At 44.5% G+C, this 17,245-nt stretch overlaps 1 protein-coding gene across 1 annotated transcript in view; it reads right to left on the bottom strand.

The window, feature by feature from the left end:
* atp2a3 (ATPase sarcoplasmic/endoplasmic reticulum Ca2+ transporting 3) overlaps positions 1 to 17,245 on the bottom strand; it is a 43,808-nt gene that overhangs the window by 13,059 nt on the left and 13,504 nt on the right. Inside the window, exons 4-11 of the mRNA XM_080867536.1 lie at positions 14,402 to 14,506; positions 13,791 to 13,929; positions 9,712 to 9,792; positions 9,466 to 9,551; positions 8,733 to 9,197; positions 3,742 to 3,830; positions 2,765 to 2,867; positions 1,609 to 1,740 (exon numbers count right to left, since the gene is read on the bottom strand). Coding sequence (XP_080723662.1) covers positions 1,609 to 1,740; positions 2,765 to 2,867; positions 3,742 to 3,830; positions 8,733 to 9,197; positions 9,466 to 9,551; positions 9,712 to 9,792; positions 13,791 to 13,929; positions 14,402 to 14,506 — 1,200 coding nt within the window. The remainder of the gene's footprint in view (positions 1 to 1,608; positions 1,741 to 2,764; positions 2,868 to 3,741; positions 3,831 to 8,732; positions 9,198 to 9,465; positions 9,552 to 9,711; positions 9,793 to 13,790; positions 13,930 to 14,401; positions 14,507 to 17,245) is intronic.

The raw sequence follows: 17,245 nt of genomic DNA, 5'->3' as shown, positions 1-17,245 counted from the left end.
CAGACAAAACTGACTAACTTTTGTCAATATCAAATAAACTGAGAACTAAAAGGAAATTCTCAATCTCTCCTTGTTGTATAGCTGAGCTTTTCAAACAGTTTTAACAGTTACTTTAGTCTGACAAAAGCCGAATGACGAATCAGTGCTTCCAGTCAGAGACTGAGGCTACGTCCACGCGTACACGGGTATTTTTGAAAACGGAGATTTTCCGTTTCCGTTTTAAAAAATAATCCCGTCCACACATAAAGGCAGAAATGAAGGAAAACGCTGCTATGAACATGCCAAAGCAGCAGGTGGCGCTAGATTCCTAACCGTGCAGAAATGTTGGCCAATCAGAAGTCTAGAAGCCTCGGTGGGAAAAAGTAAACAAAGCTGGGGCATAGAAGCAGAACCGAGTCGTATGTGTGGAGGGACAGTAACTGTGTGTATATGTAAGCATTTAAACACTGCAGAGAGTAGAATTAACAGTATTGTAGAAATTCATTTCACCGAAACAATAACGTGGCGCACAGTGTGACGCATGCACCAGTTTATTGTATTTCCAGACTTGCTTTCGGCACAATTTACAGTGCACGCTACTCTGTTTTTGTCAGACTTGAAATAGCCGAAATACCTTCACCCTACGGAGCTTCTATGGCTCTTCCGTTCGACAATCTCTCCGGCATTGGAACCATCATCTGTTTTCTCTTCGGTCACGCTCGGTTGATTTTTCTAGTCGGCACACTCATTTCCTCCATTACCCGCTGGCTGCTTCCCAAACAAACACACGTGCGGCTTGGCACTTGTGCTGTACGTAACAAGTCACGCGACGTGACGCTGCGGCTGTGATTGGTTCGGCTCTGCGCTACTTAATTTGGATTGGCTGACCTTTTTTTTTTTTTTTTTTTTGAGGACAAGAGCGGCGAGGTCTATCGCAATAGCTTAATTTCTCTATCGAGTAAAAGTTATATCGCGATACATATCGTTATCGTTCTATCGCCCAGCTCTACATGAATACATAATTAATTGAAAAAAATTGGGTTGTCTGCCTTGAAAAAAGTAAAGTGGTGTCAATACTACTTGAAGGGTAATATTTGTTCTTCTTTATTACTATAAAACAGGACGGTCCCTAAAAACTAATCAGATTTTACATTTTCCGAGTGTTGGATGCTGCACATCTGGAGTCAGCCTAAAACTGACTAACTTAAAGTGTGAGGTTTTTGGCAAACCCACGTCCCCTCATCAATATGGAAATTCATGCAAACGTCTGCTCCAGAATCTAATTGGATCACCTACTGCATATGGACTGAGCCGTAAGAAGCCTATGAAGTTTGTATCGTGTCAGACATGTTCATAAGAGCACGCCAACAGCTGCACAGAGGCAGGAAGGAGCCGCACTGCTTGTGAGTTTGATATCAGGTCTACAGTTTGAGTAGGAAGTCAAGCTTAAACAGCTTTAAGCAGAAATGAAGCGAAACCTGCTGAGGTCTGGTTAGCTCACCTCTTTTTACTTGTTTCATCTCAAGTCAGCAAGACTTCACACAGCTGACTATTAAACCACCGTGTTAGCTTCATGTATGCAGCAGTACTTTAAATGCACACTAGGATCATGCAGCAGTGGCAACTTACTGAGTTGCAGGCACCGGCACGCTCCACCTTGGTGAGTCCAGACAGATCCGTCTTGAAGACATTCATCTTCTCGACCAAGGTGGTGAGAGCTGTTTCTGTGGCCTCGCCCACCTTCTCATAAACCCCTTTGGCCTGCGAGAGAGAAGAAATTCATCAAAACACATTGATCAGCTCTTCCTTGGACTGGTTTTTGTCCCGTCTCCCTCTCCTAACCCCTGACTGGTCACGGGAGTTGGCCCCGCCCCTCCCTGAGCCTGGTTCTGCTGGAGGTTCCTTCCTGTTAAAAGGGAGTTTTTCCTTCCCACTGTCACCAAGTACTTGCTCATAGGGGGTCATATGATTGTTGGGTTTTCTGTATTATTGTAGGGCCTTTACCTTATGGTGACTGCTGTTGTTAGGATATGAATAAAAGAGCACTGAATGAAACTGAAAAAGTTGGAGTGTTCAACATTTGGTACACTTGTGTTTATTACAAGCATTAAATGTTTAATATTTGTAACTATTTTAGAAGCAGACACTTTTTTGGCTTCATGTTCGTTTCCATGGAGTCAAAATAGCTCAAGACTGACTGGACAAACATGCTGAGAGGATATCTGCAAGTCATTCGCCACGACCTCCACCATTGCGTTTGAGTCATGCATGCAAAGTGGCTTGTCCTCGCCAGCAGTAAGCCGGCAGTCGAGATGAAGCAGTAACGGCACATCGCACATCATTTGCTTGTGCGACTGGCCGTAGACGGGAATTAAACACCTCGCTCCCCTCCAGCATCGGCTCCTCTGCAACTCTCCTGTCTCTCTCCTGGTTTGGCTCAATCAGACTCTTTATCCAAAGTGTACAAAATTAGCAGAGAAACAGCCATTTATGAGAACAGACGCAGATACGATGGAGTTTAGAAGTGCTGCATGCCTGGCCTCTATCCTCAGCATGGTTACCATGATACCATGGTGATGACAAATAGGTGAGAAAAGCAATTCAAACCAGAGAAAAGAGATCATACCAGAGTAAAATTAGCTCAGTTGGACAAAAAGAAAAAAAAGCAGTGAGTGTGATTAAGGGCTAATAATTATGGAAAATATCATTCGTGTAATTCTACGTAGAAAGTTAGACTGATGGATCTGTTTGGAGCTTAAAAGTGTTCAAAGTGTGTGCTAATGACCTCGTTATAGTCCAGTGAAGAATCATTGCACATCGAGCACACGGTGGCCAACTCCACAAGTCCATCATAGTCTCCACACTGGACAGGCTTGTTGTCTTTGAGTCTGAAAGAACAACACACACACATAAAACGTCACACTTCGCTTCACTGCACACACGGCAATCTCACGAATACCCATGAATGGGGTTCACGTTCCACAGCTGATGGAGAAACCGTGCTCGGACGGCAGTAAGGAGTGTATCTGAGTGTGTGTGTGCTCACTGCATGACAACCATGGATCTCTTCCCAGTAGAGACTGCAACCGTTGCTAGCGAAGCTCCCACACAGTAACCCACACTCTGCTGTTATGAAACCGTAGGTTCATCCAGAGTCACAGCGATGTAGTCAGCAAACGGCAAAACAAACAGCATGTATATACACAATGAACCGCAACACCCTGCCCCTGTCTGCTGAACGCTTGTGCTCAGAGGCCACCTGCCTTCACTGCTGCACAGTTTACATCTCTGAGATTTCAAAAGTGTCACAGGCAACGTCAAAAAGGGTCAAAAATTCAGTTTGTCCAAGTTTGCATTAACAATAGTCGATCATTAAGGTGCTTACTGGGAGTAAAGTACAACTGAGACTTATGGGGCATATATAATTAAAGCCACATGTGCTGTAACACAACCAACTGGGACTGCTCGCTGTTTTTATGCTGCACCAACTGAAGCAAAGCTACTCAAACTATTCCTGCAAACTGACGGTGCATCAAATCTCAGAGCACATCGATTTATTGCATTTATGTTTTATCTGGTTAAGAAGAAAGGAGGAGCTGGGAAAGGAGAGAGAGACGCTTTAACTTGTTTTTCATTCAGTGTAGAATCTGCTGGTAAAAAAAATGAAAAATCTGGAAGGCTTAACAGCAAACATTTTCCATGTAATGAGTTATTAAAGCACAGAGGCAGAACAAGTAATAAATCCAGAATGGTGGTACTCACATTTGTCCCTCAGGGGCATACGTAGAACCAGTTATAGAGAACTCGTGCAGGGTGCAGCTGGAGTCCTCCACCTTGTCTAGGATGAACATCTGGAGAGAGAAAAAGACCAAAGCAAACAGAGGTGGGACCTTTAGCCAGTTACAACTGTGGCTGCTCCTCGTTTCGCAGCTGTCCACTGCTGTAAAAGATAATGACCGCTCAAATTGTGTGAGATTTTGGAGCAGTAAAAAAAAAAAAATAATAATTTCATATTTTCAGTAGCTAATTGGATCCACCCACTGACGAGGTCCTGTGGACCAAGAGAAACCGGCTGGCGATTACTGTAAGAACTGAGTGAACTAAGTCAAACAGCTTACTATAATAACGAACACGTGACTTAATGTGAATAACAAAAAAAACACTGAAAGCACAAAGCAGTCACACTCCTGCTTTTTGCCCCTTTCAGTTGCATCACAATCAAGAAATGTAGCTGAACTGTAATTGGTCGGCTGTGGCTCAGGTGATCCCTGACTCATACTGAAGTTTGAGATGAATGCATTGGAGGCAACCTGGGAACCGATTACATACCTGACGTGGACCATTGCAGCGCTTTGATTCGTTTCCTTTTCTGTTGCAGATTTGTTTCTTGTCTCACGCACAGTTGCTGAGCCGTTTGTGCTGATATGCTGCGTTTGGTTGTTCAGACTCTTTGGTCTCATATGTGCAGACGTTGTTCCAGGAGCCTCGCGGTTTGATCAGACGCACGGTCGTGTTCCTTCTACAGCGAGCCGGCTTCCAAACCCTTCCAACCAAGCCGTACTTGTTCAGGCTCTTTTCTGACTGCACTGTTGTAACCTTTAACATGCTGAGGCCTGCAGAGTCTGTAGCTCTTGGGCTTTTTTCAGTGAGAACTGTGGGGTCTGGGAATTTGCTGGGACGTCAACTCCTGGGAAGTTTGCATTGTGTTAACACACACCTAAATGGTTCATGCCGGCAAACTGCCAGAGCTTCTTCTTTTATAGATGCACAGCTGCTGATCAACTAATCCAGTGCACTTGATTAGCAGCTGGCTGCTAACGACTGGGATATAACTGTAAATATTAGACTATAGTGTGAAAGCAGCCAGAACAGAGAAGTGTGCTGGTGAAGTAACTTAGTAATGGCATTTACAAAGTACATTAGGCTAAAATTAGCCACCATCAAGGCAAAGCAGAAACGTACTGAACATATTAAAGCAGTAAAAAGTAAATACTTGCTGTAAACAGGAAGTCTTTAAGGCTAAAACACAAACGAGGAGTTCTGTTTATCAAGTGTTGCTGTGATCCAGAAACATCAGCCCCTACTGCATACCGGCGTCTGCACCGTACGGGCACTCCTTTCTCCAATTTCTTTGTTTCTCTACACATGCAAGCAACACGGGAGTTGCAGTTGGCTTCATCGGTCCCGGTTACGAAACACGCTGTAGTGAACTGATGGAAAAGAAGTCAAGTGAAAGCAGGAGACAGAGCTGCATTCCCAGAGCACTTCAAGGACTTGTTGACAAGACTTCCCCCAGGAGGCGCAGTTCACGATGTACTGCTAATGCATCAGTAAAAACAGAAGGGAGAACAGGGGCCAGGATACGCCATCGCCCATATTCCAGTGACTGTGTCCACGCTGCTCATTTCAATGGGACAGACATTAGGCAAACAGACTTTCATTGACCTCAAGTCGTTTAACAATATTCTGTGAAAACTTCTAAAGATAAGACATGCATGGACAACATGCCCAGCTCGACTTAGTTTGAGACTGAACAAAGTCCTTTTCTTGCCTCTCGATTCTCCTGTAACTGTGAGCGTGTACGAGTCGCTGACTTAAACCCACCGATTAGTGTCAAAGGAGCTCTTGATCAGCAGCAGACTTCACCTGAGAGGAGACCGCCGTTGTTTGCAGAAAATGCAGTTTTTAAGCTATTATTCACATAAAAACTCTCCATGACAGCAGAGTGGTACATTTACTCAGTGGCCCACAGACTTTACATGCAGCTCTTTGGCTCTGAAAGTAACCCTGGTCAAAGCTGCCTTTAACCTTCTTTTAAACTCCTGGCCAGCAGGGGGCAGCTCCTCTTTAAAAGCCAGTCTGGGAAAGACTTGTCCTGGACTCATGTTTACTTTTGGACTTTGTCACTTTGGATTCAGATATCAGCATTAAAAGCTTCCTTTTTGTCTCCACTCAGTGACTGTGACTGTGTGCAGGGTGGCCGTTACCTTTATCATGTGATGGAGCATGCAGCGTCGGTTTCTCAGTCAGATCAGCTCGAACCAGTGAGCAAAACTGTCATTTTTATATATTTTTTAATTTATTTTCCTTGTATCCAGTCGACACTCTTGAAATTTTCTTCATTTAGCAGTGATGTTTAAGAAAGCGGTGTTGTTTTAGCAACACACACACACGCCCGTTCAGCTATCTTAGTGAGGACCTTCATTGACATATTGGTTTCCCTAGCCCCTCACCCTAACCATTAAAAATGAATGCCTAACCCTTTTTATGACAGTTTCAATCACAAATGCAACAAAGCTCATCAGAGGGAACCAGGACGAGGGTTGCTGGGTTTAAAAGCTGCAGACAGCAGGCTGCAAACTTCCAACTACAGTTTGTAAAGGGAACCTTTTTGCTTTGCCCTGCTGCATTTTTGCAGTGACTGTGAAGGACCTATTCATCTGGCCACTCTGTAACCTGAGCCAACAGTTGTATTACAAATAACAGAGCTGTCCTGTTACAGTGGCTAAAACCTTTAGCCGGGTTTATACAACACTGTTGTTTAAAAAGTGGGACTTGTTATTCCAAGATTTTCCATTTCATTTTGGGAGGTAATGCCCTTTAAACAGCGCCGACCTTCTGTTCACTTCTTTATTTCACAAAGGTCAGCCGTCAGACTTTGTTCCTTTCTTCTGTAATAAATCAACAATGAGCACAGAGCGACACAATAACTTTCACAAAGCAGAGGCGAAGGAATAAGATGAGGTTGCTCTTTCATCCGTGGTCAGTTTTCACTCACGATCTGATCCGCTGTGGTCTCCAAGGAAACACGGCACAGTGAGATCCACCACTATCAAACGTTTTTTTCCATACTCATTTCCTCTGAGCTTGCATGGGGATGAATGGTGAGCAGCTGTTGATGTGCATTTGTGAAAGGCTTTTTAGTGCGTGCCGGTCAGAGTGTGAGAGAGGAGGGAAAACAGAGGTATAACGTCAGGATGCAGAGGGGAATCCCTGGAAATCCTGCTGATATGGGGATACCCCCGAGGCCAGGGAGACACATGGCATTATCAGGGCCACTGGCTGCAGACCAGTACAGGAATAAGCACAGATGGATACGCCTGAGCAAACAGAGTATAAATGGTGACGCACAGAAAGCATTAAAAAACAGACGGAGGCAGTCTTGGTTCAGCATACAAGCACCACGAAGGGGGAAAGTGAAGCTAAATATGAAGCGGACCTATCACCAGGAAACAAGTGGTGCAAGAAAAAAAAAAAAAAAAACCCTGCAAAGCGGAAGCTTGATTCATCTTTGCAACAACGCAAACGTGTATGCTCCTTATCTCACGGCAGAGAGCTGAGAGCAGCAAGCCGGGGAGTATAGGTGGAAGCAGAAGGTCAATATTTACCAACGTCTGCCTGCCTGAGAGCATTTCAGGGTTGTGGTGAGATCACTCCTCCATGTCCCTGCTGCCAGAGGGAACTCCCTGCAGCTACGCATTAATCACTCAGACGCTCCACGTCGACTCGTGGAGAAAGGAGGGGCGAGCGTTCGTACGACAAGAACAGAGAGTCGGCTCTGAAGCCATTTTGAGGTCGAAAGGAATTCACAGAGACGCCGATTATACAGCAGCTACTGTTGCTTTTTCATTTCCTGCCTATAGGAAGTCATCCTGTTGGGATATTTATAGAGCAGCATTTCATCTTGTTGATCGATAGCATCTCCATCTAACATAAAGAGCCAAGCTCTTCTTGTCCCGACGTGGACCTCCGTGGGTCCAACCTGACTATCCACCAGTATCTGTGGGTTCCCTTAATTTTTGCTCTTATTTGCCTGTTGCATTATTCTTAGGACACCATTAAGCTTTTTTCCCAAGATATATAAAAGGAACTGGTTAATTAGAGCATAATTTTTGATCAATACAATCAATTCCTCTTTGGGAAACCAATAAGCGGCCAACAATATCTCGTCTAAACAGGGTTTTGATGCTGCCCTGCTCGACTAACGAGGTCATCATTGTGGTGAGATGGGAGATCGTGAGGACAAGAGGTGTTAACTGAGATTAGGGTGTGCATGTGTGCAGAGCTCGAACCAGGAGCCAAGTCAAACAGCAGTGCTGGTATTTACTCTGCGCTTACAGCAAAGTCGGTTAGCAAGCGACACACACACGCACACGCTAACAGACAAAGGGAAGGGTGAGGCTGTGCACCATACGAGCACTTGTGAATTGTGAACAGTGGATAAAATCTTTCAGTGTTTATCACGTATACTGAAAGCTAGAGAAAGGTTCAGGGCCTTGTGTTTGTTCAGGTGACGTTCTGGAACCCGTCACTGCTAACCGCTAACAGCCCGCGCTGGTGCTGCTAGGTCATGCCAGCCTGTGCTGCTCCTGCCAGCTGCTATCTCGAATCTGCCAAACGGAGGCAAACATTACGGCACCACAGGGATTTCTCAGCATTCTTTAAGCTCCACGTGCATGAAAAGAAAACCTCAGAGGGGGGAAAGAGAGACAAAAAGATCAGGATTGCACAGACTGGCAGCAACAATCCCAAAGTATTCACCTGGAAAACATTTTTTTTGAGAGGGAAGACCCAGAAGTGCCGGGCACTATGATAGAAGGTGGAATTAATTACTCTACTTTGGCTGAGTTGAAGAAATCTCAGTCAGAAGCAATATCGTCACAGAAGATTTTCATTTCCTTCCGCAGTATTCGACAGCATGCTCGGCGTAAACCTGGGAAGCCTGAAGCACAGGAGGACTGTTTGTCACTTACTCTGCACACAGACATCTGGTTGGTGGTGAGGGTGCCCGTCTTGTCAGAGCAGATAACGGAGGTACAGCCCAGGGTCTCCACAGACGGCAGGCTCCGGACGATGGCGTTCTTCTTGGCCATGCGACGCGTGCCGAGGGCCAGGCAGGTGGTGATGACGGCCGGCAGGCCCTCGGGGATGGCGGCCACTGCCAGGGCCACGGCAATTTTAAAGTAATAGATGGCCCCTCGAACCCAGGAGCCCCCGTGGACCGGGTCTCCGAAGTGGCCGATGTTGATGACCCACACAGCCACGCAGATCAGGGAGATGACCTTTGAGAGCTGCTGGCCAAACTCGTCCAGCTTCTGCTGCAGCGGTGTCTTCTCTTGCTCCGTCGACACCATCTGATTACGGATCTTCCCGATCTCTGTCGAGACACCCGTAGCAACGACGACACCTATGGCACGACCGGCAGCAATGTTTGTGCCCTGAGAGAAGGACAGAGACATACGCACAGGGAAGTCAGCACAAATCCGCCGTCATCTGGGAGAAAACAGACAAACTCCGTCACCAGCTCACAAACAGCAACATGGCCGATTACTACAAGTTTGGCCACGAGACAAGTGAAAGAATGTGATAGCTGCCATTACTGCTTTTGACTACGTGACCAAATGTAAGGACTAATGTAGCTTTGTCTGTGACAACATGAGTTTTTGATTTGAAAGCTGAAGATAAGCACGAGTCGGGGGTTCTTACAGAAAACAACATGTTCTTTTTGTCCTGGTTGACGGCTCGAGGGTCAGGAACAGGGTCGGTGTGTTTGATGACAGACACAGACTCTCCTACAGAAAACAAATCGAGACGGTTGGAGGTGTAGCAGGTGATTATCAGACCGTGCTTCAAAGCAAACACAGTGAGGAGAAAAACATCAACGGAAATCTTGGTTGCAACCAGTTACTGGGAAGCCATGGAGAGGAGCTTCTGGTGAGATGTAATAAATACCTGTGAGAATGGACTGGTCCACGCGCAGGGTGGTGGACTTTATCGAGGTCACTCTGATGTCAGCAGGCACCTTGTCACCAACTAAAAGAAAAATATTAAGAGATTTAAAATCAAATGTACAAAAGCAAGCAGCTCTGTTGGGCTACATTTAGACTTCCTGTGTTAGCACCTTTACATCACTCCATCAGGAGTTACAGGTAACTGGAGTTAGGGGTGGCTGCAGCTCAGAGCGGGTCACCTGCTAATCAGGCGACGACCGATCCACTGTTAATGTGTGTGACCGGTTTATAGAAAGCAGTTAGGGGTTAAAAACGCGCCTGTATGACAGCGTGTGAAAGAGCACCTGTAGACAGCTCAATGATCATTTCTCTAACTATTTGAAAACCTTGATCTGCTCGTGTTCTCCTGAAAATGATTCACATTCTGCTCCCATCACAAAAGAGCCTTAATCCTCAGACGACTATAATCGATGCAGTATTAGTACTGTACAAATACACACACGTCAGTAAAGGGTGTAGGGGCAGCTGCAGCTCAGGAGGTAGAGCGCGTCATCTGCTAATCAGAAGGTTGGTGGTTGGATCCGGTCTGCAGGACAAATATTAGCATCTTAGTGGAAAGATGGCCAAGATGCTCCCGAGGAGCTGGGAAGTGTTCGAATGTTAGACAGGAAGCACATGTAGAAAAAAAGTGCTGAATGAGCACGTTGCATAAAGCACTGAGTGCTCAGAGTGCAGAAGCACCACATGAGAAGCCATTCATCTACCAGTTAAAGAGACAACAGGTAACAAGTTCTGCTCATTTCGGTGTTTTGCAGATGGGCACTCAGTTACGTCCCTATTTAACGTCCGTGCTGAAACAATAAATCCTGAAGCATCGGTGGGTTCAGTCCAGGCTCGGGCTGCAGGTAAACAACAGCTCGATACAACCTTGATGGAGTCGCGTAAAATGATTGATTATTTCCTTCTGTGTCCTCTCTGTTCCTCTAACACAAACCACACCTGAACCCTGCGTTAAAGGCTCAAATTAATTCCATCGCCAACGGTCTCGAGTCTGCTTATTAAGCCTGCATATTAAACTCATAATTCATAGCCAAAACAAAATGGTTATTACTTCCTCTGTGTCAGGGCCTGACAATGAACATTTAACGGAAATATTTTCATAATAACAGGGCAGACTTGTGATTAATGGATCGTCTGATGCAGTCAGTGACAATGATGTCAGCGCACAGGAGTGGGAAGCTGCTCCAAATACTCTAGACAGATGTAATATTCTTCAGTTGTTTCCTTCCAGCAGGAGAGAAGAAGAGAAGGAGCTGCTCATTACTTTGTGTAATAAGTGACTCATTAATGCCAGCTCAGAGTGCTCAGCTATCACGACTTCTCAACGTAACGGCACCAAAACTCCTGCTTTTCCTCGCCAGGCAGCGGCACTGCTGTTGTACGAGCACGCTTACACGTGAGAGTGGTCTCGCAATTCTGGAGCTTTTTTCCATCATCTCTTCATGACATTTGTTCAGCGCTCTGACACCTGAGGTGATGGCCTTCATCTCGATGGGACGGAGGTACCTTTCTCCACCTCCGACACGGCTCAGAGAGAACGCGAGTGGGAGAGCGTGTGTGTTGTTGTGTTTGTGTGGGAGATGGCTGGGGGCTACAGGTGGCCGAGGGCAGGAAAAGAGAGACTTTTCAAACACCCACCCACAGACTCCTGCTCCCCTCACTGCCACAGCCTCCCACAGACACTTTCCATGTGCTAGAAATGTAAATCCTAATACGGCTTTTATACATTATAAAAATCTGATATTTGTCTGGCTTTTATCGTTAGCCGTCTTAATAAATCTGAATCCAACACATGCAGCTCTGAGGCGGTGTTCTTGCATAACATCCTGGTGACATGCAGGATAACCGTGACTTGTTACTGGGAATGGCTGGTTGCAGGTTTCCTTTTCTTCGGGTTGTCTGTAAATCCTGGAGTTCCTGACAACCTGACCGCGGCAGTTAAGTCAAAGAAAGAGGAAAGTTCCAGTGGAGGCGCAAATCACAAATGTGCTGTAACCGTGGCTGGCACTGGCAGCAGGGAGCAAGAGGGCAGGCGGGCACCGGCAGTGGAAACCTGAGTAAATACATTTATGCTCTTTTCTCTCCTCAAAGGCACTTGTGGTCTACAGCGTCTTTTTCCAATACCTTCATACAGTTTACTTCAGCCCCTCGCATTAAGCTAGCATGGAATAACCGCTGGCTGATACAAAGTCCAGGAAAGCCTGAGAAAACTCACTGGAGAACGGGATGAAATATCCCGACATGCTTCCTTTGGAGCGATCCCCAACAAGCATCCTTTCTAAAGAGAGCGTGCTGCCCTGCCTACCTCAGCTGCCTAGCAACAACATTATGTCAAAAAAAAAACAAAGCACTGAATGTATGAATGTGTATGTTTAACAAACCACTAGTTACACCCAGTTAACCAGTGCTCTGGAAATGTATTTGATACTTGAGACAAGTTACTGTAACCCGTGAACATTTTAAACCTTATATGGTTCTTAAACATATATTTGAATTTTCCCTATAAACTTCTATGCGTTTAGATCAGACACTTTATGTACGCGTCCGTCTGCTTATCCAATCAGCTGACGTGCTTTGGGGCACATCTGTAATGAAACACTCACAGGCGCCGCCCTCACTGTAGGCGCCTTCACTCACCAGAACATCAGAGTTCGTCAGAGCACATTTGATTTTATTTGACCCACCGACAATTAAAGAAAAACGTTTTTGTCCACCGTGTTTGTTTGCAGTTACTAAACAGTCAGCCTAAAAATAGTACAGATAACACGGAAGATTAAAACAAACAACAACAACAAAGCAAGCTCCTCTGAGTCGCAGCGTGCCCCCCCCCTCCTTTATGGGAGCTGCTGACACTCAGCAATAATATCAGAGGCTTTATTCAAACAGCAGATGGGAGTCACATCTCTCCCTGCTTCACGCTGTCATCAACAGGTGTCGTTAAAACCTCAAGCTCTTGTGAACTTGAGCACCGTGGAGATGAGTGGAACTGAGCGGGGGGGTTGTCATGGCGACACTGTTGGTGTTGACAGTGACGGTGATGGTAGTGGCGGTAGGCGGGAGCTAAGCGGAGTCATTGCGGTCCTTGCTACCTGTGTGGGCTTGCCTGCGTCTGGCTGCGAGGACGCTGGCTGCAACAAGCCCAAATTCCAAGCAACTGCTATGAGTTACAAAAACAGCACGCTAAATAAGTGCAACCGGTAAATAAGACATGGAAAAGAAAGAGAACATTTATTTAAAGAGAATGTGAACTGTAGTGTGGCTGTGGGTGACAGTTAAGCAAACGGATGATTGATTTCGCCTCAGTTTTACAACCTCGCGTTGAAATCCGAGGCTTCGCTGCCACCAGCACAGCACGTATAATCTCTCTGCGCTTCTGAATGAAGGCTGCCAGCTCCCTCCTTTCCCACACATTGCTCCGAGCCGCCTGAGATAAATCGCCAGTCACGCAAAGCTCAGGATTACCACCACCACCCCCCTCCGACCCAAAACGGCCACGTCGGTGGCAAAGCGGTCTCCTCCATCCTGCGTTTGCAGTTCAGCTCTGGCATTCACAGATGTTTGGGAGCCAGAGCGACAATGCGGCTATTTTTAATCAGAGGCTGCCCACACATGGGCGAGTTTACAGCAGGGGAATATTGTGTGTAAGCGAGGAGCTGACAAACATCAGGCAGCCTCCAGGTGGTGAGACTGAGAGCATGGAAAGCAAAGGGGAAGCGGAAAGTTGTGGAAAATTCAACTGGGCCTTAAATATAAGGAGTGACCACAGCCACTTGCAAAGAACCAAACACATGCACACACAAACAGACACTGGACAGCAGCCCTGGCACCTCCACATCCAGAGAAAAGACTCTTATGTAATCTGCATTGAGTGTTTCCACGCTCACAAAGGTTGTGCGAGTGTGCGTCTGTGTGTGCGAATGTGTTAAGGAGAGCATAAAAGCAGCTAGGTGAGACAAGCCAAGCATAAATTAGCCCGAGTGAGTGACAGTAAGAGTTCGGCCCGGTGCAGCCGCAGCTAACCTGCCACCTCCACTATATCTCCTGGGACGATGTCTCTGGCTTTGATCCTCTGGACCGCCTTGCGGTTCATGCGATACACCTTTCCCATCTCAGGTTCGTACTCCTTCAGAGCCTCAATGGCATTCTCGGCATTCCGTTCCTGTGAGATACGGAAAAGAAAAGAAAAAAGTTAATTGCAAGAACAATTTGATGTCCTTTTGATTTGACGTGATGTTCAGTGAGCAAACTCTGCTCATTGCAAAGATGATATCTCCTAATGTGTTGGTGTTTTGCATGGGCTCTGTGGTTTGTTTATGTTGATGAACAGCCTGATCCCTCTGCAGTGTGCTATATGGATGCTAACACGTGTCACTATGGTGTCAGTTTGATTAGTACACACACTTATTTATATATATATATATATATATATATATATATATATATATATATATATATATATATATATATATATATATATATATATATATATATACACACACACACATACGTGTGTGAATTCTGCAACAGCTGCATGTTTATCAACTACTACTAGCCTTTGTTAGCCTGTGTGTGTGAAGACCAAATCGAATGAACACTCTGAAAAGAGACACAGGACGAAGAACACATCTCACCTGCCAGACCCCAATAACAGCATTGGCGATGAGGATAAGAAGAATAACAATCGGCTCTACGAAGGCGGTGGTTGTCTCCTCTCCTTCTTCAAACAGAGCTAACACCTATACGAACATACAGTACAAATTAGCTTAGCCAACATAATAAACTAGCACTCTTTAAAACCTATGTTAGCTCGCGTACATTTTCAGAAGAAGCTCGGTGCGACAAAAATCATAAAATCAGGACAAATAAAACGAAGCAGTATTTGAACAAAGCAGCTGTGACTGTTTGAGTGGGCCTGTGCTATCCTGTCTTTAAGTCTGACGTCATTAGCCGTTTCCGGGTCCAAAATCTGCTGCAGGTCCATAAGTCAAGCGATCACTGCGGCATCACTGAGAGTTAAAAACTGTCTAAATCCTTTCATCTTTAATAAAATCATCAGTGTTGCTGCTTTACCAGGTGTAACAATTAAGTTTAACATCCAGACATCCATGAAAACAGAATTTATTACATTTAAGTTAGAAGTTAGCAGGAAGTTAGCTCGCTAGCTTCCATCTAAACATAATATAGCATGTTTTGACAGAGAGACTTCTGAAACAAATTCAAACGTACAGCTCTGCTATCACTTCCAACATAAATGAAGACAGAAAACTAAACAGCAGTGACGTTTGTAGGGTTACTGAAGTTGGGCTAGCTGGTTTAAAATGATGTGCTGCGTGATCGCTAGCAACACAGCTATGTTAGCATAAACACAGTGAAGCTGGAGGATGAATGCTAACTTTTTTTCCACTGGATAAAAGTTAACGTGAGGGTTCCTGATGGTTAGAGACAAATGCAATCGCATGGCAGGATGCTGTAAACGGACCAAACTTCAGTCAGGAGAACAACTGAGATAATCCATCCACAATACGAGGTTAGTCATTAATATACTGCTGCATGGGCTGCAGTTACATCCTAAGGATTTAAAAACTGAGCTTTAAAATGAATAGCGGTAATAAAAACCGAGAGAGGCCGACAGTGATCACTGACTGTTTTTAGAGGCTTGTTGAGATTAAATAGAACAAGATACAAAGCATTAAAACATGTTAAACACACAACAGACTTAATAAATGCAGAGTAGTTTGGGCCCGGAAGCAGGATTCATCACGTCATCACTTAAAGGTTAGCTTGTGTAGCCTTTAGCATCTTTTGGTTTCAGGTTCCTTAGACAGTCCTACAAGATAAACTCACGCTCACTGCAAGTTTACATTCACACGAGATTCCTAACTTGGAAATTCAATCTCATGTCTTTGAAATAGACCAAACCACCACTCAAAATATTTATCCGCTACTTTGAGTTTCACATTTAGCTATTTACCTTAAAAGTTTAGCTAGTTAATCATCTTCTACTGGTTTATTACTTTAACCAGCTATCAACTAGCTCACTTTATCCAGTTATTTGAACTACAAATTGTTTCAATCCTTCAATTATTTTGTGCCATGGCAATCCTTTTTATTAACAGTTTGAACATTCATTTTGGCTATCATTGAAGGCATGACTACGATACTTTTTTGAAAGCAGTTGAAAATCTTGTAGACTCGATAAACACGCCCATCAAAGCCACATCAAACTCACTTCCATAAAACCTTTTATGAAAGTTAATGATACTAAAAGTAAGGATATTTCCTCTGTATTTTTATTTTATGTGACTGCAGTAATATTCTGACCTCCAGTGTATCTGAAGTCAGGAAAGGAGAGGGCTGCTCACCGCCTGTACTATTAACAACTGAGGCACTGAAAGCAGAGAGGCTGGGAAATGGCCCGAGGGTTCAAGCCTGTTTCTCTGCAGTTAGAAGCTGCAAATGACTGCAACAGCGAGGTACAGCACAGTGCAATGAAATCACGGGAAAAGCTAATATTTCTCACACCCGGCAGAAAAAGCTGTCTTCTTTACTTTTTTAAACAATATCTGTGTGGATTCATGATTGTAATTACTCTCGTGTGCATTTCTCAGAAGACTGTGCTCTTCACTTCACTCTGCAGGTTTTGCAAGTCCAAGATTACATCAAATGAAGGGTAAGTTGTGCACACCGAGTAATGGCAAAAACATGTAGCTGCCTTGCCCAGAGCATAATTATGATGTATGACAAGCAAGGGTGATAAAAACTCAATAAATTATGAGATCACTGAGTAATTTCAATGATTAGGATTACAAAGAACAAACTGGATGAAGTCAAAGCTGTGTTTTTTTAACCTAGTGTTGTATTCACAGCATATCTGCGACTGAACTGTGTTTATGAAAACATAGTTTGCTCATTTACCTGTGTGACATTTTACAAATGCCTACCAACATCACACGACGTCCAGTCCACAGCTCCCTGATGAATGCAGACTTAGAACATGGTTTATATCTTTGTCTCAAACTGTGAAATTTTCATTATTATTATTCAAACAGCTGAAACTATAAAATGATAAAGACTCTTAAACAGGCTGCCCTTCACATCAGTGGTCACGGGAAACAATTATCCACTAATAAACACATATTTAACTTTGTAGAAACTTTGAAAAAACTAAACTTATCATTTAGTACCACTCAGTATCTATTAGTCTTTAAAGACACGTCTGTGTGCGTCAGGCAGCTTAAGGATGAAAAACATCCCTGCACTCTGATATTTGTGATCGTTTTTTACCAGCTATAGTTTATTGTGGCAAAAGCACAGTCACCCAACAGCTGAGCTGTAGGTTTTTGCCTAAAGCTGTCTTTACACATGCACTGTATGTCCAGTTTGTTTCTAGACTACATCGTGCCTTTATGGTTCATTATAAAATAATAACACAATAAGATACCCCAGAGGAACAGAGAATAGTTTTCACATTATTT

The sequence above is a fragment of the Rhamphochromis sp. 'chilingali' genome (assembly GCF_963969265.1).
Source record: "Rhamphochromis sp. 'chilingali' genome assembly, chromosome: 19".
In the NCBI taxonomy this organism is placed as follows: domain Eukaryota; kingdom Metazoa; phylum Chordata; class Actinopteri; order Cichliformes; family Cichlidae; genus Rhamphochromis; species Rhamphochromis sp. 'chilingali'.
This window is presented reverse-complemented; position numbering and strand designations above follow the sequence as displayed.